The 22,116-nt window shown below is 46.3% G+C and overlaps 1 protein-coding gene across 3 annotated transcripts in view; it reads right to left on the bottom strand.

The window, feature by feature from the left end:
• Nucleotides 1-701: 701 nt before the first annotated feature.
• CNNM1 (cyclin and CBS domain divalent metal cation transport mediator 1) overlaps nucleotides 702-22,116 on the bottom strand; it is a 56,590-nt gene continuing 35,175 nt past the window's right edge. For 2 of the 3 annotated variants that reach the window (XM_033131136.1, XM_033131134.1), the window contains 5 exons: nucleotides 14,854-15,017; nucleotides 4,534-4,717; nucleotides 4,235-4,384; nucleotides 2,528-2,623; nucleotides 702-1,544 (listed from right to left, as the gene is read on the bottom strand). In XM_033131136.1, coding sequence (XP_032987027.1) covers nucleotides 1,465-1,544; nucleotides 2,528-2,623; nucleotides 4,235-4,384; nucleotides 4,534-4,717; nucleotides 14,854-15,017 — 674 coding nt within the window. In that variant the 3' untranslated portion in view covers nucleotides 702-1,464. The remainder of the gene's footprint in view (nucleotides 1,545-2,527; nucleotides 2,624-4,234; nucleotides 4,385-4,533; nucleotides 4,718-14,853; nucleotides 15,018-22,116) is intronic. The other variant, XM_033131137.1, reaches the window with a different exon arrangement.

The raw sequence follows: 22,116 nt of genomic DNA on the forward strand, positions 1-22,116 counted from the left end.
GACGTCCAAAAATGGACCCCCTGGGGTGACAGACCCCAAGTTAAGAACCCCTGAGTTAAAGGTTCCTGTGGGAAAGCATTTTCTTTTGCACTCCAAGTAACCCAGCGGAATTATTATATCAGTGTCCCTCTCTCTATGTGATTATTGATTCAATGGGTGAGGGAACTTGGGAGTAATGGTTGTGCAGGAAGGGGAGGTAATCCCGGATGCTATACCCCAGGAAAAAGGTTGGAAATGGTTTGGAGATTCAGCAGACAGCACTGGATCACTGGATCCCTGACCCAGGGAACTCAGGGGTGGGAGACAGATCAGAAAGGAACACGGGTGTCCCAAAGACAAGCTTCACTGACTGCCACATTTTCCCTAAGGCTGGCTACATGTTCTGATCAGAATTATTCTTCAAGTAGGTATGTACAGTCATCCTGCCATCTGGTGGTTATGTTTGGAATTGCATCTGCACCCACATCGGGTGAAAAACCAGAGATCTTACGCGTTCTTGGAATAAAGTACACTTAGCTGAACTGCTGGGGTGCAGTAAGGGGTGGGGGTGGAGGGATGGATGAAAAAGAAGAATGATTCTTCAATGTTCCTGTGTAATGCACATGAAAGTCCCATGAGAACTTGCATCCTTCTTGGCTGACCTGGGCACTCTTTGGTTTGTCATGGCTAAACTCCCTTTAACAGCTTAGAATTTGTCCACATTTTTTTTTCTTTTTTGCTTGGATTTGAACTGAAAACCTGAAGTTCCATCTCTGGCTCCCGATTGGGTCTGTCTGCTCCCTGCTCCTCTTCCAGAGCAGATGTATTGATGGATCGATGACTGCTGATCGGGAGCCAAAGCAGATGTGTCCCTGGGTAAAACAGTGACTTGAGGTTCCATCTCACATTCTTTCCATGCCAGCTGAGACACGCTTCCCAGGCTGCTGGGACCTTTCTCTAACAGGAAACCGGTCACCGACAGTTTTCTGTACTGTAACTTCACATGCCAACATGGGTGAGTCCCACTGCCCTCAAGTTCTGGAGGAATCCTTGGGGCATCTCCTGAGCTAACCTTCATACCTGCTACTCCAGCTTCCTAGGTGCCTGTTTGCCAGTGGCAACTTTTGAGTTAAGCTAAGCATGAACTATGGCATCGGGATCTCAAAGAACAAAAAGGGCATCAGGGGTCCCAGAGTGGCGTTGTCCGCTTGGGGTCATTGCTTCTCCAGTCACCGACTGTCTTGTGGACAAGATCATTTCTAACACGTTCCACTGGAGGCACCTCCTTTCATGGCCACGGCAGGGCTTTGAGTCAAACGAGGCCACGAGGGAAAATCTGCCCAACTGCCAGGGGTGAAGAGGTGGTAAGGAAAGCAGAACACTCTGTCACCTGTGAGAGGCCTTGGGGAGCAGCACAGGATGGGAGGGTGGGTTCTCCCCCAAAGCTTTGGAATCTCACACACCCAACAAAGGCTGGCTGCCCTGTCATGTGATCAGAGGCGTTAGATTGGAGTGCTCCTCAGAGGCTCTGTCTCCTTCAGGTGACTTCTTTCTTTTCCGACCACCTGAAAAACAAGATTGGCAAGGATCAATCAAGGCTGGGGGGACATTCATACTCTCTGGGTGGTCCAAGGTCTCTTTAAACTAGAAGCAAAAATGGATACAAAGCTCTTGATAGTTTGGTGGGAAGTAATCTGCTTTGTATCCTGGTGCTGATATCAGCATATTTACATCTTGAAGGACTGGGATGCACCTTCCATCTGAGATGACAGCCCTAAAAAGCCACGAAGCCAGGTCAGTGCCTGTGGAATGGAGATTTCCTGGAAAGGAGTGAGTAAAAGCTCACGTAATGCCGAAGGATGATGTCTTTCCCATCCCCTGAAGGCCCTGGCCCAACTCACTGCCAGACGCCCTCGAGAGAGGACTGGTCTCACATGAGCCAGAGGTGGTGGGTGTCGCTGGGTGCCATTCCCAGGGACCATCATCCGCCCTGGGCATGTGGGAGTCATTCCATAATTGTCCTCAAGGACGGAAGGGCAATCTGTTCCCAGCTCTGTTGTTTTTAGGAAGGAGTATGTTTCACCTTGTTTTCTCTGTCGTTGACTTCCTTCCATGGGAGGATACTGCTTTTCTATTGAGTCTCCGAGACATAAATTATTTCTTTAAAGGACCAGATAATAAATATTATAGGTTTTTCAGGTTACATGGTCCCTGTGGCAATTACTGAACTCTCCACTGTGGCCTATTTATGATCCAATGGGTCTATTTATGATCCAAGAAGTCTTTATTTTCATGAACAGGTGGGGGCGGGGGTCAGGACTGGCCAGTGACAGACTCCTGTCCTAGATGGCCACCAGCTGAATGGGACAAATCCCCAAACTGTCAAGGGTGCAGTACCGGCCCAAACCCTCTGATGTGTTCCCACAATTGTACTTCATTGGGGTTTCCAAAAGGAGTCAACGGCCCCTCCTCCAGGAGTAAGATCTTAACATGCTTTTTCTATGAACCATCTGGTTGGCAGCTTTTGTCTGCGTGAAGAGCTACTCACTGAAGGTTCTCAGCAGCTTCTTGCCCATGGTTTCCTCGAAGTCGCTACTGCTGGTTTCTGTGTCCAGGTTGATGTTACAACATTCACTATCTGATGCTGAGAGAAAGGAAAGGAGAAACAACTCAAGTGTTTCCAATCTACACAGCCAGCGAACTAGGTGAGGTGATTCTGGTTGACGTTCCTCAGCAGATGAAAGTTCAAAACCAGAGCCAAGGCAGCGGTGGCCCTAACAAGGGAAGAATGCCCAGGAAGGCACTAGCTCTAATTAGTTAGCAAGAGGCACTTTAGTGCCACAAAAGGAACAAAGAGAGAAAAAAGGAGCGGAATCCAACTATCCAAACACTGTTTGGCAGGAGAGAAGAAGAAAACAAGATGTGCTCCACTCAGCATCTTTGCCAGACAAAAAGCACATCTGAGGACAGGTAGGGATGTCTCCTTCCTCAACTTGCACAGACCCTGGAAAATCACGGGGCTCAGTAACAATTAAGCACATGCCCCACATTTCATACTAAACACAGTGGGAATTCAGAAAGCCATAGAATCTCAGAGCCAGGAAGGTGCCCAGGCTCTTACCACCAATGTAAGGACGTGACCTGTGAGGCAAAATGATGCAGAGGAAACTGCACTGCACCCAGAGCCACAAGGCTGAGCCCTCTTCTGATGCACTATGTGGACTGAGAAAGTCATTTCACCTCTCCAGATCTCAGCGTCCTCATGTGTCACAAAAGGAGGGTGAACTAGATCATCTCCAAAGACTATCCCATCTTCTCCATTCTTATTCCTTTAATACAATTTCTTGCTACATGCTTTAGCTACTAAATTCAGCATGTGCAGGAGAAAAAGAACATCATTCAGGTCCTGGAACCGTAATTATGTATGCCAGAGATAATCTGCGTTAGCTACAAGTTCAAATGTGTCGTCTCACTGACTTTGAAACTATGAGCACTTGTTGGGTCATGACTCTGGACTTGAGGGGTCTCAAACCATGGCCTGGGGCAGGTCTAGAAGGTTGGGTGGGGTAACTGCTAACCTGGGGCTGCTGAAAGCTTGGGGAATTCTATCTGAGGCAAGCACAGAAGGATCTCAGGACTGCTGGGACCCTGGAGCTCGGGGCACCACCACTGTCAAGACAGAGGCGTTCAGTGTCTCGGAGGGGAGTGGTATGATCTCAGACTTCAGGACAAGTCCTACAGATTACGTCTGGTCTCTGGACCCCGAAGGAAGGGAAACACCCTGCCAGTGAGAGTGGGGCTGACATTAATGTCCTACTCTATAAAGGAGGTCTAAGAATGCCTACTCTTTAGAGAACATGGTTCCAGGCACCGGGATGTGGCCTCTGTATCTTATCTTATCTATGCTCAAAGCTACTTGGTGAGCTAGTCACTATGACTTGCATGTACTGACATAAGGAAACTTACCTATTAAGACAAAGAAACGGAATCTTTGGTTAAAGTAACTTGCCTAAAATTGCATAGCTCTTAAGTGAAGGAACCAGGCTCTGAACCCAGGAGGAAACCTAGCTCCTAACACTGCCTTCTGGGAGAATGAATTCAGATGGGCCTGATAGATGTTAGTTTCCTTCCCTGGTGGCATAAGGAAGAGGGAAATTTTACATGGGGGTTGGGGTCCCAGGCTCCCGTCACCCAGTGCCCGATGGTGATGACCCTCCCGCCCCCTTGTTCCTCCAGGTCCAATTCCCTCCCTGACCTGCTCTCGTGGGAACAGCTGCAGGAGACAGTGAGAGCTGCTGTGTGCTGTGCTCCAACAAGTCTGTCATATCCTCCTGGGTGAAGGCCATCTCCTCCATCCTCAGGTACACGACCTCGCCGGGGCTTCTCAGCCCATCTGAGCGGCTGCCTGGGGAGGACAGCGAGTGCGTCACCTCTCTGATTTGGAGAAGACCTGGGGCTCCATGAGGACACGCTGGTAGCTCTGGACAGCGCTGAGAAGGCAGGCAGGGCTGCCCTCACTCCGAGGCAGCCCGGCCGTCCGCCTGAACGACTTACACGTCAGGTTGTTGCTATTGTTCAGGAGAGTGACAGCAGGGTCATCCTTGGGCGTCTGGGGAGTGCCCCGGGTCGTGGGGGCCTTGGTGGAGTCTCCATCAGTGAAGGCCTCCATGTCGGGGGACTGGGGTGAGTTGTCCATGTGGCAGGCGGTCAGTGCATTCTGGTACTGCTGCCGTGTGATCTGGAGGGACGAGGCAAAGAGGGACAGAAGCTCAGGAGGAGCTGGGCGGAGCCCTCCCTAGATGGGGCCCACCTTCCTGAGCTCAGACGCAGCCCCACCAGGGTGCTTTGGAACCCAGGCCTCTGCAGCCCGGGATCCATGACCTTACCCAAGCTATAGCAGGCCAGGGGTAGAGGGACAATGAGGCAACCCTTTGCTTGTTTGCCACCAGAGTGCCCACTGTCATTTCTCTTGGATCTGGACTCTTAAAATGCACCTGGAAGAGCCAAGTGTTCCCCTGAGAGCCTGGAGGGGAAGGAGGGCATCTTCTGTTAGCAGGCTGGTCACCCACTGAGAACACAGGCTTGCACTATTGCCAATGGCTCTCTTCCTAAGGGTCAGGCAGTGGGGACTTGGCAAGAATGAGACCCCTGGCTTCTTGTGTAGACAACGGAACTAAAAAAACCTCCATATGAAGAGTGTAAACTCTGGCGAAAACCACAGATGAAGCCAAGGTGTATTATTTCTTCCCGATGCCTTCCGTAGTCATCTAGGAATCCATTTGCTAAATCCTTCAGGATATTACTGCCAGGAAGAAGCTCCTCTCTCTAGATGAATTATATACTTCCTGATAGTAAAGAAGAATTCAAAGATCCACTGTGTTTCCCCCTTTTGCTTTTATGACCAGGAAGTTCACAGATAAAGGCACTATTTACTTGGCAGTATCAAACTCATTCCTGATAGCTTTTCCACCAAATTGGTTTACAATCGCTTTTCAGTTTTTAATTTAAAACATCATTGGAGTATTTATTTATTTTTGGAAATCATATATATTACTGGAAGTGCCATAACTATCTTAAAGAGATGGAACTGAGAATTAGGTTTTCAGACGTTGGTGAAAGCTCTAGTGGTAGTGTTACTCGGAAGAGCTTGCTTTTGCAAGTAGAGGTTGGGATATGAGGATGGAACCTTCCATCTATATAGTGTATTACGGCACACAGAGCACTTAGGTACATGTTATCACCGTTGCTGTCATAATGACTGTATGGGGTAGGCATGAGAGGTCTTGTATGCCCCATTTTACAAATAAGAAAATGAGGTCCAGAAAGGTTGAGAGACCTGCCGACGGTTTAACAGTTTGCAAGCTTTCAGAGTCCTAGCCAGTGCACTGTCTCAGACGGTGTGGGCTTTGCCTGGGAGACCGCTATTCACTCTTTGGAGCCTGGAAGATGGAAGGTGAAGTGAGAATGTGGAAGTCCAAGTTCTCCAAGGGGAAACCCCACGGTCTAATAAGGGCACCCCTGGCAATATAGGCATTTTAGCTTAAAGGGCCTTTGCTCTTGCTTTCTGGGGGAAAATTATCTGAGCCTGGGCTCTGTACACTGCAAACATACCTGGCTGCATTAGGCTCCCTTTCACATGCCCGGTCAGGTTGCCTTTCACAATCCTTCAAGGGAGGTGCTCCAATAATTACTTTGGTTTTGGGGTATATAGGTACCTAGATGACTCACAAGAAGCTGGCATAGGGCCTGAACCAAAACCCAATCATAAAAACCCAGTTTTCTAATGTGCCCAGAGGTTTTTTGAAGGTGAAGCTTTCTTTGGAGCCTTGCAGGTTCTCCTGGCTTAAAGGACAGGAAAATTTCCTAAGTGACACTTGGTAAGCCCAACAAAGCACCTGGTATCACTCTGTCTATGTTTTTTTTTTTTTTTTTTTTTAATTTCTCTCTCTGTTTTAATGTCTGCAATTTATCAGGCCCTTAGGCATCTCTTAAATTTTCCTAAAAATGTTAATGTGACAAATTTTTGGTGGTGTTCCTCTCTGGGTTGATGCTGTTTCCAGGTTCTGAGGGTTTGGGGTGCCAGCTACTTGGCTCAGAGGGGAAGAACCCATGGCAGAACCCAGAACCTGGAAGACAGACGAGGCTACCGTCCCCACAGCCGCTGCCGGGAGCCTCCTAGCGCTCCTGAAGGGGCAAGACGCCTTGTTTCTATAGTAAATCTTAAGCTAACTCTGCTGCCAAAGCCTTTTCAATTAGGAACATGTTTAGATTGAGAGAAACGTTAGGGTGGATTTTTTCTAAATGATTTTTCATGTAAATTAAAAATTGCATTGCACTGGTAACTATTTTCTAGTTGTTTCAGCTCTTTTTTTCATTTACTTAGGTCTTTTTTTCTCTCAATTTATTTGAGATGTTTTTAAGATTTTTATTAAAATATAGCTAACATACAATATTACATTAGTTTCAGGTGTACACCATACTTATTCAAACTTATATACCTAAACAAGTGATCACCATGATAAGTCCAGCAACCATCTGACACCATACCACGCTATCACAATATTAATTATATTCCCTACGCTGTACATTACATCCCCAATGACTTATTGGTTCTATACCTAGAGGCTGGAACCTCTTATTCCCCTTCACCTTTCCCCCCTTTTTAAAAATTTCAATTACAGTTAACATGTGCTATTATTTTATATTAATTCCAGGTGTGCAGCATGGTGGTTAGACATTTATATAATTTAAGAAATGATCCCCCTGACTAGTCTAGTACCCACCTGGCACTATACATAGTTCTTCCCATATTATTGACAATATTCCCTATGCTTTACTTTACATCCCTTTTACTATTTTGTAACTATCAGTTTGTACTTCTTACTCCCTTCACCTTTTTCACCCTGCCCTCAACACCCTCCCATCTATCACCCCAACAAATCTAGGACCCATCTGACACCATACCTAGTTATTACAATATTATTGACTATATTCCTTATACTATACCCTACATCTCCATGACTGCTGTGTAACAACCAATTTGTACTTCTTAATCCCATCCCCTTTCTCACTCATCCCCAACCCCCCCCCCATCTAGTGACCGTTAAAATGTTCTCTGTATCTATGAATTTGTTTCTGTTTTGTTTGTTTATTTTGTTCTTTGCATCTGTTTTTGTCTGTCTGACACTCCACTCAGCACAATTCCCTCCAGGTCCATCCATGCTGCCACAGATGGCAAGAACTCCTTCCTTTCTCTGGCCAAGCAATATTCCATTGTATATATGTACTACCTCCTCTTTATCCATTCTTCTGTTGACAGACACCCAGGCTGCCTCCACATCTTGGTTATTATAAACAATGTTGCAATGAACACATGCACACATCCCCTTGTAGTAATGTTTGGGTTTCTTCAGATAAATAAATACCCCGAAGTGGCATTACTGGGTCCTTCTTTATCTCTTGTTATAGCCTTTGTTTTAAAGTCTATTTTGTCTAGTATAAGTATTGCTACCCTAGCTTTTTTTTTCATTTCCATTTTCATGAAATATCTTTTTCCATCCCTTAACACAACATCTGTGTGTGTCTTTCAATCTAAAGTGAGTCTCTTGTAGGCAGGATATGTAAGGATCTTGTTTTCTTATGCATTCAGCCCTCCTATGTCTTTTGAGTGGAGCATTTAATTCAGTTACATTGAAAGTAATTGTGGATAGATATGTAGCTATTGCCATTTTATTATTCATAATTTTGATCTTTTTTGTTTCCATCCTAAAGCAGTCCCTCTAACGTTATTTATAATGCTGGTTTGGTGATGATAAACTCCTTTAGCTTTTCCTTGTCTGGGAAGTTCTTTATCTGTCCTTTGATTCTAAATAACAGATTTGCTGGGTAGAGTAATCATGGTTGTAGGTCCTTGCTTTTCTTCACATTGAATATTTTGTGCCAATCCCTTCTGGCCTGCAAAGTTTCTGTTGAGAAATCAGGTGACAATCTTATGGGAGCTCCCTTATAAGTTACTAGTTGCCTTTCTCTTGCTGCTTTTAGGATTCTCTCTTTGTCTTTAAGCTTTGCTATTCTAATTATAATGTGTCTTGGTGTGGGTCTGTTTGGGTTCATCTTGCTTGGGATTCTCTGCACTTCCTGGACTTGTATGTCTATTTCCTTTGCCAGGTTAAGAAAGTTTTTAGTCATTATTTCTTCAAATAAGTTCTCAGTCTCTTGCTTTCTCTCTTCTTCTTCTGGTAACCCTATGATGTGAATGTTGTTACATTTGATGTCCCAGAGGTCACTTAAAGTATCCTCATTTTTTAAATTCTTTCTTCTTTTTGCTGTCCAATTGGGTGTTTTCTGCTACCTTGTCTTCCAAATTGCTGATTCAATCCTCTGCTTCATATAGTCTGCTGGTGATTCCTTCTAGTGTATTGTTCATTTCCATTGTTATATTCTTCACTTCTGACTGGTTCTTTTTAATGGTTTCTATGTCCTTTTTTATGCTTGCAATCTCTTTGTTGAAGTTCTCACTAAGTTCCTTAAGCATCCTTATAACCATTGTGTTGAACTCTGTATCTGGTAGGTTGCTTGCCTCCATTTTGTTTAGTTCTTCTGGAGTTTTCTCCTGTTCTTTCATTTGGGATGTATTTCTTTCTTTCCTCATTTTGGCTGCCTCTCTGTTTGGTTTTATGTATTAGGTAGATCTGCTACGTCCCCCAGTCTTGGCCAGGTGGCCTTATGTAGTAGGTGCCCTGTGGGGCCCAGTGGCACAGTCTCCCTGGTCACCTGTACCTGGTGCTCCAGGAGTGTCCCTCCTGTGTGTTGTATGTGCCCCCCTGTTATAGTTGAGGCTTGGTAGCTATTGGCACTTCAGTTGGTGGGACTGACCCTCAGGCTGATTGATTGTGGGTTTTGCCATGTCAACAGCTTACAGGTTGCTGTGTGTGGGGCTTACCCCAGTGAGTGGGATTCACCCCAGTGGGCTCTGGTGCCTGTTGAGACCGCCTTTTGGGTGTGCCACTTGTGGGGCTAATTGGGCGGTGTTCTGTTGTGGTCTGAAGTCAACCTCCAAATATGTTGGTTCGAGGGTCTCTTGGGAGGGGCTCTGGTGCAGGCCCAGGTCACTCACTGCCTGGTAAGAGCTACAAAGTGATCTGCAGTTGTTCACTGCTTATGCTAACCCTGGAGTCATGTGGGACAGGACATGCTGCGAACCGAGAACATCTGCCACCAGTACCGGGCCTGGGGTAGCTCCACAAAATGCCAGGACACCCTGAGGCCTGCTGCCACCTGCCAGCTCCCTTAAGATGGCAAAGTCTTAAGCTGATAAAGCCTCATATGGTATGCAAGTTGGGTGAGGCAGGATCTCAGGAGTCACTAAAATGGGAAGAGTTGTGGTCACCAGGTTAACGTAGATTCTGGTTTGGTGCCAGTGCTGAGCCTGAAGCTCCTCAGCAAAGGTCTCAGAGCACACTGAGGCCGGTCGCTGCCTGCCTGGGGTCTGTCAGACTGATAGTTTTCCAAGAAAGAGTGCAATGCGGGTGGGCCTGGTTGCTCTTGGAGAAAGTGCCTTTAGCGTTGGGGGAGTTGGGTGGGTCTGGGTCCCAGTGGGTCAGCAGGGCGGAGCTGTGGAGCTCACCAGACCAATCAGATTCAGATTTGGCCGTAAGCGTAGGGGGCGGGCTCAACACAGGAAAGATGGTGCCGGCCTGCCGGCTGCATGGGAGAAAGACCTCCGTGGGAAAATGTCAACAGTCCTCCAGCCCTCTTCTGGAAGCCACACAACTCAGTCTGCTTCCCCGTATGTCTCCAACGCCCTCTGAGTTACTATTCCTCCGCTGGAGCCTAAGGTGAGTGCTTGGGAGTGAGAAAGTCTGTGCTCGGGCCCTTTAAGAGGACGCCTGGGTTTCCCGCTGCCTTCCATCCCACCTGGATGGTCAGAATTCCCACTGTTTTTCACAGCCAGATGTTGTGGGGGCTCCTCTTCCTGCCATCAGTACTCTGGGCTGGGGAGGCTGGTGTGGGGCTGGGGTTCCTTGCTCCTCTGCACAGAACCTCAGGAGCTGAGATATCCCTCTGGATTCTCAACCACCACACGGAGGTTTGGGGTTAGCCAGTTCCGCGTCTCCACCCCTCCAACCAGTCTCGCAGTGGCTTCTTTATATCCTTAGTTAAACTTCTGTTCAGCTTGATTGTTCTGTAATTCAGTTGTGATTTCAATTTGTTCACGGAACGAAGCAGGCACAGTGTTTATCTACTCTGCCATCTTGGATCTCCCCTCTGTTTGGGTTCTTCTAATTAGTTTTGATTTGGCTTCTAGTCTAATCAAAGAAGGCCAAATGACCCTTCACCTAGAAAATATGGTGTGAAACACACTGCCTACTCAAGACAAATGTTCAAGTCCCAGTGTTGCACCTTTCAAGCTGGGTGACCTTGCTCAAACCGATAACCTCTCTGAGCCTCTTAAAAAGGCCCAGAGATAATGAGATAGCATGAGTGAATGTTACACAACTGCTTCTGGTTTAAAACATGTCCACATCTATTTCTCACAATTTAACTTTATAATTGGCATACATTTCAAAGAAAGGGGTCATACTTACCATCTCATGTCTAAACTCTCCATGAGGTGGGGTTGGGGGAAGAAGCAGTGTCCCCCCCGCCAAGTGTTAACTGGAGGTACTCTGGAGGCAAGACTAGATCTTGGGAAAGTGAACCCTCAACCCATAAAATAAAGCAAAAGAGAAAGTAGGGGCAGGAGAGAGTGAGAACAATAAGAAAAGGAAGATGGAGAAGGAAAAGAGACAATGAGTAAAGAGGGGGGAAGGAAGAAGGAATAGGGTGCATTCTGGTTTGATTCTGAAATGGATTTGTGGGCTTAGGGCTCCTGTCAGTTGGGAAAGTCTCTTGGGCATGTTTCAAAGCGCTCTATTTTATTTAACTAGTTCATTTCTGGAAAGGTTCTATCCCGAGTGTACTTGTAGTGACTGTACCACTCTCTCTTTGTTCTTAAGGAACAGTGATATGCCCCTCTAGTAACCTGGAATCAAGGATCCAGGAACTCTAACCCTCCCGTGAAGCACTGTTATGAAGGAAAGGTTGAGCTGGGTATAAAGTATTGCTTTTGGTAACAATACTGAGAAAATGCATTCCTTCCTCAGAAGGTACTGAGTTCCTTGTCATCGGAGGTGTTCACACAGATGTTAAATAACCACTTGTCCATGGTGTTAAGGACAAGATTCAGACAGCTACAGCCAGGAGCTACCATTAGTGGGAGGAAACATGGCAGAGGGTCTGTGTGTGTGTGTGTGTGTGTGTGTGTATGTTGGGGGGTGGGGAGTGGTTGGCCCAGGTACAGAGGTAGGAACAGAGATTGGGGAGGGTCTGCAATGTTATATAAAAGGAAAGGCACTACCCATTGTCCACCTTCTGTATGTGCCTCACAGCTTTGCTTTCACAATGCTTCCTCTTTCAAAAAAAAAATAAAAATCACGAACTAATGCCATGACAATGTTACCTTAAAAGAAATTGTTGACAAGGCACCACTCTGTATTTAAGGAAATAGCCTCTTCTCAGCTGTATTTCTAGATTCATGCATCACGGTTCGTCATTTACCGCTTGTTCAGAAACCTATAAGAACTCCTTTCCATCTAGCACAGTCCTCTCCAATAGAAATACAGTGTGAGTCACACAGGTAACCTAAAATTCTCTAGTAGTTACATTAAAAAATAAGTAAAAACAGTGGGTGAAATTAATTTCAATAACATATTTCATTTAACCCAACATTATCCCAAATAATTTCACTTCAACATGGAATCAATATAAAATTATTAGTGATGAATTTTATATTCTTTTCTGTACTACGTCTTTGGAATCCAATGTATATTTCACATCTACAGCACATCACTTTGGATGAGCCACATTTCATGTGCTCAACAGCCACTTGTGGCTACTGGCTACTGCATTGGACAGTGAAAGTCTAGCAGATCAACCTACGCTTCTTTGCCCAGTTGTGATAATCCGGCCTTGCATGGCCACAAGTGTCCTTACTGCTTGCCAGCACAGAACCACTGGTCCACCTCAGCTTCTGTCTTCACAGTTCCTTGAAGGCATCATGTTTATTTACCTTCCATATCCCTGTTTATCGGTGTCCCCCTCATGGCATTACCTTAACTCCCCTCTTATTCTTTCCTAATTCTTAAAAGTCCAGCACATTCTCCTGCCAATACAGTGCTTAAAATAAGTGCCACACAATCTTATAATCAATTATATATTACTCTGCATTGGTCACTGTCGTTTGACTTATGTTTCTTCTCCTTAACTAGATTTAAATCTACTCACCAAGCAGAGGATGTGATTTCTATTTCTTTAGTACAGCCCATGGTGCCTGGAACCATGGTTAATGCTCAAGACATACTTATGGATCAGTGCATCGAGGGACTCAAACCACTGTTTAAAAGAAAACCTGTTTTTATTCTCTCTTCGTTACTGTAGACAGAACCATTTCTCAGCAGTACCTTGAGTTCGAATTGTCTTCTATGCTTTGGCCAGTTAAGAACTCAAGTTCCCTCTAAATTACAAAGGAAACAGAGATCTGTTTCTCTTGAAACTAACAAAAGGTAAGGGTACCCTTTTGGACATTTCGACTTAGCAGCCAACGTGTCCAGAAGTTCACCTTGATCCAGTGTGAGGTCTCCTATCATTTTATGACGTTCATCCCTCAAAACACAATCCTGCAATTTAGGGATTCTGCCACCAGATGGTGATGGGGCGTCTTGGTTATAGTTACACAAGCTCGGACTGTAAGACGTTGGCCAAATAGTCTTAGTTTAATAATGATATCTACAAAACATATTTAAAAAAAAATTCATTAGGATTCTTTGGTACCTTCATAACTTATGAAGTACTATTAATCACAGCTTTTCATACCTTTCCCAGATAACCATTAGATAAAACTTTGTATCTAATTTTGTAACTTATCTTGAAGTTAAATTACTCCTGGACTTACTAAACAGTTGTGGAACTTCCTTCCATTGGACATGAAAAGCCCTTGCAAAATCTTCCTGCAGCCAGTCTCAGGGGCTTCTGCCAGTGAAAACACCCCTTTGTACAGTCTTCTCTTCAGCTTCCTCAAAAACCCTTCATGTTACAAAACGGGGTGAGTGGGAGAGGTAAATGAAAGAACAGCCTACATAATGGCCCTAAAAGTCCATTAAATCAGGAGGAAATTTTTAACTTTAGTCTTTAAGGCGTCATCTGAATTTATATATGTATGTATATTAAAAAAAAAAAAAGAGCTAAAACCAACACCCAAATAAATCACTATGTTAAAAGCACCTGAACTCCCAAAGTTCCCTTCGCTAGAACTGCCCATTGCAATCAGAGTCTTTCATTTGCAAACCAGGAAGTGGGCTCTCACCAGACACCAGCTCTGTTGGCACGTGGAACTTGGACGTCTAGCCTCCAGAACAGTGAGAAATAAGTGTTTGTTGTTGAAGCCAGTTGATGGTAATGTGTTATAGCAGTCCGAACACACTAAGACAAAGGGAAAGACCTGAGAAAACCAACCTAACAGAAATGCCCAGGGCTCTTCAAATAGAACCCAAATGCCTTACTGTGGCCTAAAGATGCCGGTTTACCCAGCAGCTGATGCTCCAGTCGCATCTCAGATCAGACTGTCATTGCACACCAAGCAGTAGCCCTCAGATCACCAAGCTCTTTCCTGCCTCTGCTGTTTCTGTCCTGAACATTTGCCCCACTTCCCCTTTCAGGTCTCAGCAAAAAAAGTCCTTTTCTTGGCCTGCTCTGATAACCATTTCTAAAGCAGCCTCCTTGCCTCCTCTGCTCAGTCTCTGTTTATCCCACCACCCTTTTTATTTCCTTCATAGCCGTCATCACGACCAGAAATAACCTAGGTTATTTACGTGGTTACTTGGCTATCATCTCTCTCCCCTTATTAGCATGGAGGGTACATCAAGGCAGGAGCTTGCTGTCCTGCTCACCACAGGAACTCGTCAATGCCGGGACAGTGCCAGGCACAGAGCACGCAATACTTGAACCACTTACTTATATTGTGACTTTCAATTTCTTTTCCCACCAGCCATGGGACCAGTACTACAAACCAAGCAGAGTCAGCATAAAATGTCTCCGCCCCGGTGTATTCCTCCCTCCACTTCTGAGGAAGGTCTGCAATCAGAGTGGCTGGAGGCAACAGGGAGGAGGATCACGGGCCATGGTTTTCCCAGGTTTCACCTCTGCGTCACATTGTTTTGGAACATAGTGGAATGGGATGCACCGCCTGTCCCACTTCCCCAGCGGACTCTACAGGCAGGATGGAGGGGATGGTTCCCGACCACCCGCCCCCGGGAGTGCGGGGTGGGGGGGAGTTACCTTCACAAACTGCACGTCGCTGAGGATGTGGACCGAGTAGTCGGGAGTGTAGAGGTTGTTGCTGCTACAGCACAGCTGGCTGTTGCTCCCCCCAAAGTCACTGCGCTCACGACTGGGCGACTCCGAGCGGTTCAGCGCGCTGCAGCGAGAAGGGGAGCGGTTCACTGCAGATGGTGAGGGGGAGCGGAGGCAGAAAAGGCAAAAGGGGCAGGTGGGGAGAAGGAGAGGGGAATGGAAACGGTGGGGGGGGGGAGAGAGAGAGAGAGAGAGAGAGAGAGAGAGAGAGACGTTGTTCACTGAGGTCCCACAGGACTTGAAGGCAATGGTAACACTGGGTCACTGGGTGGTGGAACTGAGCCTCCGGCCTCCCTTCAGAGCCCAGGAAAACACCCAGCTGTTCTATGGATGTGTATTCCCAAGAGGAGCAAACCCCTAGGACAGGAACTCCTGGCTCCACTCTGCTCAGGCTCCTCTTGTTCCCTGAGACCTCTGCCAGGCAGGAGCTGGGCAGAGGTTGTCACTGCCTTATTTGGTTCTGTTTTCTGGGTTAAGTGCTGTGGGCGGAAAAAGGGGGTCTGTATCAATCTGACTGGAAGGAACCTCACAGCGTGATCTGACCTAAATCCCTAACTGGGCAGGTCGTGGTGGGTAGTCACGCCCCAAGCCTACAAAAAGGTTCATCTTTGCCTTAAGCAAGCCCCATCCATTGTTCTTGTGCCTCTAGGTCAACACACGTTTGAAAGGCCAGAGCAATCCGCATTTTTAGATCTCCTCCAAGGGAGCACATAATCTTGTTAACTGTCCCGTCCCTTGCTTTCTCCCACCCTCTTGTCGTCTTCCTTGCTTCCCCTCCTTAATTCCAAATGCAGAAAAGAAGCTGCACAAGTGTCACCCTCCGAGCCTTGCGAGAGCTTGCTCCCAGCATGTCATCAGTTTGGCTCAAAATAAACACACAAAAATTCTCTGTAGGTTTGGATGCTCTTCCATTGACAGTGCCGATGGTTAGGTACCCCAGACCCTGAGACCCTCTACAGGGTGAGTTATTTTATGTAGACTCCATTCACAAACCTTCTTTTAGGAAGGCAAAGGTTGCCCTCAAAACCATCTGTCACTGCACAGATGACCAATCCGCACGGCAGTGATGCATTGTAGTCGGGATAACTCAGGTCTGCCCCAACATTGGCTAGGCCCAGGACGGGTGGGGGCCCGCAGATTATATGGGTATATATTTAAAGCACATTAAGAAGCTGTTGAAATAGGTTCTCTGCTTGTCCTTGACAAATATACTGAATAAAACTCCAGCTAAACAGGAACCCGCTACAGCTGTCTACTCTAGATTCTGCCGCCAGCAACTCTTCTGCTGGTGTTTCTCTTCTTAAATAAGTTTTCTGATTTCAGAAAAAACAAAACAAAAACCCAAACTTTCAAAACATCCCAAGCTAAATTACACTTGTTAAATCAAATTGTACCAGAGGTCCAAATCTCAAAATAGAAAATCTAGTGCCACTATTATAACCCCCGTCTTATCATATACACTTGTAAGAACCTGGAAGGCCAGGCCCAACTGCTTAATCGAGTTTTGTGCCAGAAACCAGGGCTGTATGAGGGAGAACCACTCCTGGCCCCCTTTCCCCAGGCTGTTTGAATGGGGAATGCTGGGATTTCAGTATCTGAAATGTGATCTAGAAGGAAGAACACAGGCTCTGGGTGGGTGGGCGGGCACTTCCCTTTGGCCACAAGAACTCATCCCACAGAGAGGGCCAAGACTGAGGAGAGCCAAGTGGGGTCCTCTAAAGTGTGGGGCTAGGGCACGGCTCCCTCTAGGCCTAAGGAGGGGCAGGGGACGAATAAGGCCTCCTCAATGTTCAGTCAGCTTCTTTTTCCATTTTCAAGAACAACTTCTTGGGAAAGTTCAATTAAGACCATGTCACTTGGTTTCAACATGCACTCTGTGAACTATTCTCCCCAGGATCAACAGAAGAGAGGTTCTGAAGGTGACCCTAGCTTTATCTCAACCTTGTAATAACCCCATGAAAGACTGCAGAGCCCCTCCCAGCCCTCTACTTCCCAACTGACAGCACTCTCCATTTCTTCCCAAAAAGGAGAACCGGGAGGCTGTCAGCTCCTCATAAACGGATTTATTTAGTTCAGTGGCTCCAATGAAGAGATTGACGCTGCTCCTTATTCTTTCAGGGTAGAACCTTGAGAATTTAATTCTCTCTTTTGAGATAATATTGCCCTCCATCAAAATATTTGATTAGCATCTAGTTGGAGTGAGTCCTGGAGGGCTGACAATCTGTTTGGGTGCCAAGCTATTATTGCTGTCTGGCAAACTGTGTATCAGAAAGATTAAAAATAACAATAGGTTGAATCATTTTCTCATTAGAACTATAAATAATCACTGCCTTGAGAGGATTATAGAACTAAGAGTTCCACTTCCAGTCTTCCCCTTCTTGGTAAATGTCATTCACATATATGCTGTCAGTTAAACCAGAAACCTGCAAATCACCCCAACAGCGGCCACTCCCTCAGCCCCACATCAAGTCCTCTTATCTCCACCTCCGACATAATAGCCCATCTGCCTCCATCTCTGTCTCCACTCAAGTCTGAGTTATCATCACTCTCACCTGGACTGCAGGCTGGTCTGCCCACTTAAAATCCTATAATCAGTTCTTACCTCAGGTGCCAAAAGCACAGTTTAAAAACACAAATCAGCTTCCCACTGAATCTGAATAGAATCCACACTCCTTGCTGTGACCCTTAAGCCCGCCATGACCTGACCCCTGCTTTCCTGTCCGATATCATCTTGGGACTCCCTTTTTCCCTGCTTGCTCTGCTCTGCTGCTGGCCACCTTGGAGGTCCTCAGTCACACAAGCACCCCCACCTCAGTAGGAGCCATTTCCCCGGCTCCCTCTTCCCCTCTTATCCCACCCCCCACTCCCTCATCCCTATACCCCACCCCCAACCACTTTCACTTCCCAGGCATTAGATCTCCTGAAACACCACTTTCTCTGAAGACCTGATCTGGATCACTGCCCTCTATTCATTCCTTCAAAGCACTTTTCACAAGTTTTAATTACACGTTTGTACTTATGTGTTGAGTTTGCTCAATTCAACTCTAAATTCCCTGAGGGCAGAAACCTTGTGTTTTCTGGTCATCATTGTATACTTAGTACCTAGTACAGTGCCTGGCTTAGAGTAAGTAAGTGCTCAATAAAAATGTGTAGAATGAATGAATCCGCACCTAAGAGTCCCTCAAGGAGTTTTGATTTAAAAACCTAAATTTTGTCTTAAATAAGGTTTCAAGGCTCTTACAACATCCTGGAATCAGAAAACCTTTCCTCCGCAACCAAAAGTCATCCTGGGGAAACTGACTTCTCCAGAAGCTAGGGTGGGTAGAAGGACATGCCCAAAACGCAGCTGGAGAGTTAGATTGTGCGCAGCGAGAATCCATGGGCACCAAGAAGCCTCAGGCATTGGCCTGGTAGCTTGAGAAAAGCCACAGGGAACATGAGGCCTTCCTGTCTGTCTGTCTGTCCTGGCAGTCCTGGAGTCAGGTGTGCTTATCCACTGGGTAACAGAGGACCAGACCCTCCTCCAGCGTGACTAAGGACTGAGCGGGACAGGGCTAGTGCCATGGAGACTGGCGTGAAGCACCGAGATGATTGTAAATGTCAGTAGTATCAGGCAGAAAAATAACGTGTTTCATTTCTGGTCCTGGTCCCTTGAAACCAAACGGATGAGTTCTGGCTTAGCTAGGTCCATCTGTGGCTGTTCTAAGGTGGGGGCTGGCTAAGTAAGTCAGTGGTGCTTCCTCTGGGCCAGTTGTGGAAAAGAAGCGCAGGCAGTCCTGGAGGAGGGCGGCTTCTCTGGCGTGAGAGTGGAATCTGGGAAACCATACCGTGAGCTGGTGAGTCTCGTTCTCAATTCAGTTGGGAACGAGAGGGGAGAGTGTAAGTAAGCAGGGCCTGTGGCTTCGGTTACCCTGAGAACTAGCCATCGCTCCTTGATCCTCCTCCCTCCACCTGGTAGGGCATGTGCTTCACACACCTGTCGGCTGGCCCCCATCCTCGTGCCTTACGTCACAATGCAAGGTACCTTCAAGGAGGATGACAGGGAAACACAGCCCTGTCTTATCTCCTGAACAACTTCCATCCATAGAAGGTTCTGCCTGGATCACTTCTACTCCCCGTTGGAAACAGAGGCAGCAGTGACCCCCCTGTGCCCCCAAAGCTCTCATCCTCACTGGCACCCAGCATAGGCATGTCACCCTGCTGTCACTCACAGGGACCTGCATGTCAAACACAAGCGACATCATTGTTGTGCTGGGAGGAAAAACATGGCTTTTTTTAAAAAAAGTAAAAACAATGCTATGGATGGTTTATTCACAAAGTCCCCAGATGAATCCCAACGCCAAAAGATACAACTGTCTGACAAAGGTCAGACCTATAAAAGTAATTTTTAAAAGAAAAAGGAACCCTCATTTCATGACAAAGAAAGTCCCAGCTCATCCGAGTGTCGTGCAAGATCAATGTTTTCATGTCCCAGAGCCTGACATTCCTCAATAGGTGGGATGCTGATGACTTGGCATTTTGGTAATTGTGCACATACACGCAGAGGTTTCTGAGAGAGGGAAATGGAAATGTTTTTAATAAAAAAAGAGAAGAAATCAGTAACAGACGAGCGTCCCAGCAGCATGGCAAACTACTTCAAGTTGTGTAATTCCCCTTGGCGTTTCCTAAGAGCACAGAGGCACAGCTTGGGGAACTGAAGTGAAGAGGGAAACCCTAAGTATAAGGCAAAGAGGTCTGAGAGGGGACAGACCAAACAGTGATATGTAAAACTGACCACAGGACCCCTCAACAGGAGAAGAGGCCAAGCAACCAACATGTCCCCTGCCAACTCTTGCTCATCAAACTCTGAACCTGGCTCTGGAGAGACTGGGTGATAGGGGTAGCGATTTCTACTCTAGACCACTAAGCGCTGTGGTGAAATGTGGCAGATCTCATTCCTGCAGCCTTTGCCTGGTCAGTCCGCAGGAGAGATCTGCCCTTGATGGCAAATTGGAGTTATTGAGGTTGGGCGGAGATGACACTGGGGTAAAATTGAGGGTGGGAAAGGGGGTGCAAGAGGATTTTGCACTGTATTTGGGGCTGGATGGAATCTCCCATTACTCTGCACAAATAGGCAGGGGCCGCAAAAACTGATACACAGCTCTGGGACTCTTACTTCGCTTGTGACATCTGTATCCAGAGAAGGTTCACAACTCTCTGTGGGGAGAAGGACGCATGATGCAGAAGAATCCTCACTCCCCTGTTCAGTCTGGGGATTTGAGGGGAAAGTAGGGTCTAGTGGCTACCTGCTTATATCTTTTGGAGCATCAGTAAGGGACAAGAGGGAACAGCCCACTTTGGTTACAGTCACTGAGACACGGGCCATCTGTACTCTCTAAACTGCATAAAGGAGTTTAATTACATAGATTTTAAGAGTGCGAACTAGGGGGGCGGCCGGATGGCTCAGTAGGTTAGAGCGTGAGCTCTCAACAATAAGGTTGCCGGTTCAATTCCCACATGGGATGGTGAGCTGCGCCCCCTGCAACTAAAGACTGAAACCAGCAACTGGACTTGGAGCTGAGCTGCGCCCTCCACAACTAGATTGAAGGACAATTCCCTGGAGAAACACACTGTCCCCCAGTACTCCCCAGTAAAATTTATTTTTTTAAAAAAGAGTATAAACTAGGATTATTAAAATGCATCATTCTGGGGTAATATTCAACAACAGACAACCAAATGTCAAAAGCTCTCTGTCAAAGCTCCAATGTGAACTCTGCGAATCAGCCCAAGTCAGGAGCCTGGATGAGCTTGCTCACATTACATGGAGCTTTAATGGTTCCCAAATGTTTACTACACAAGAGCCGACCCAAAGGAACATTTCCGCTTACTACATTTCACAAAGTAAAAAGATTATTTTTAGGGACTCCAGGTACATTCTGGGAGAAAACTCTATCCTCATTGATCTCAAAGCACATTATAAACAGACAAACAAGCATTGAAAAAGAACCCTTGCTCCGACCTCTCTCCTGTCTCTCTGCTTTTATGGATTTGGAAGGATTCTGAAATCATCTCTGCTGTTGGGAGAAGAAAGAAGGAATGAATCTAGGGAGACGGAATGATAACTGCAGTGGGGCTGTGTACTCTCAGTGGGTTCATCAGAAGTTTCCATTGTAAATGAAAGCACCTGTAAAGCTGGCTAATCGCACCACACACTGGACCGCTCTGCTCTTCTTATTTCAAATTGAGGCTCAAATAGAAGGAAACTCCCTACAGATGACGGTGGCAATATTTGGTGTGAGGCACTGCTGGCCTCAACCCGGTGTGAGCACCATATTCATTAGCATGGCTGCTTTCAAAGTCGGAACAAGTCACAGCCCCCTCGGGAGCACAAAATGCCTACATTCACGAGGGCAGTAAGGTCCCCGGCTGTAGGAGAGCAGGACCCAAGAGTCTTGGATTCTAGTCCTCGTCCCTTTACCTTCTTACGACACCTATGACACTGACCCAATGGCTTCATTTCTCAGTGCCTGTTTCCTCACCTGTTGTTTCCCAACAATAATCCCTGCTCATCTCCTAAAGTGGTTGTGGGGATCAAATGAAACGGCAGGGTTCTTTTCAAACTGAAAGGCCCTATTAATTTCCAGGATTTATATTCTTCTTTGTGTATGATGGGGCTAAAACATAACGTACGTAAATTAATGTTTATCAGGCATACAAATCACATAGGGAGCCAGAAATTGCCCAGGACTGCTTTCCACAAAATTCCTACTGTTTCCCTGAAAATAAGACCTAGCCGGACAATCAGCTCTGATGTGTCTTTTGGAGAAAAATTAATATAAGACCCGGTCTTATTTTACTATAAGACCAAGTCGTATTTTACTCTAAGACCGGATCTAATCTAATCTAATCTAATCTAATATAATCTAATATAATAATATAATATAATATCAGGTCTTATATTAATTTTTGCTTCAAAAGACGCATTAGAGCTGATTGTCCAGCTAGGTCTTATTTTCGGGGAAACAGAGTATGACTGAAGCTTCTTCTTCTGGTGATAGGCAACAGAAACAAGAGTGACAGTGGAAATGCCATAATATAGGTCCTGGGACTGTCACCCAACCACTGGGAAGCCTTGGCGGTTGGCTATAGATAGAGAACAGACAAAAGAAGGTGGAGAGGAGAGCCACAGGAGAAGCAACGTATCCCCGC

The sequence above is a fragment of the Rhinolophus ferrumequinum genome, chromosome 16 (assembly GCF_004115265.2).
Source record: "Rhinolophus ferrumequinum isolate MPI-CBG mRhiFer1 chromosome 16, mRhiFer1_v1.p, whole genome shotgun sequence".
NCBI lineage: Eukaryota > Metazoa > Chordata > Mammalia > Chiroptera > Rhinolophidae > Rhinolophus > Rhinolophus ferrumequinum.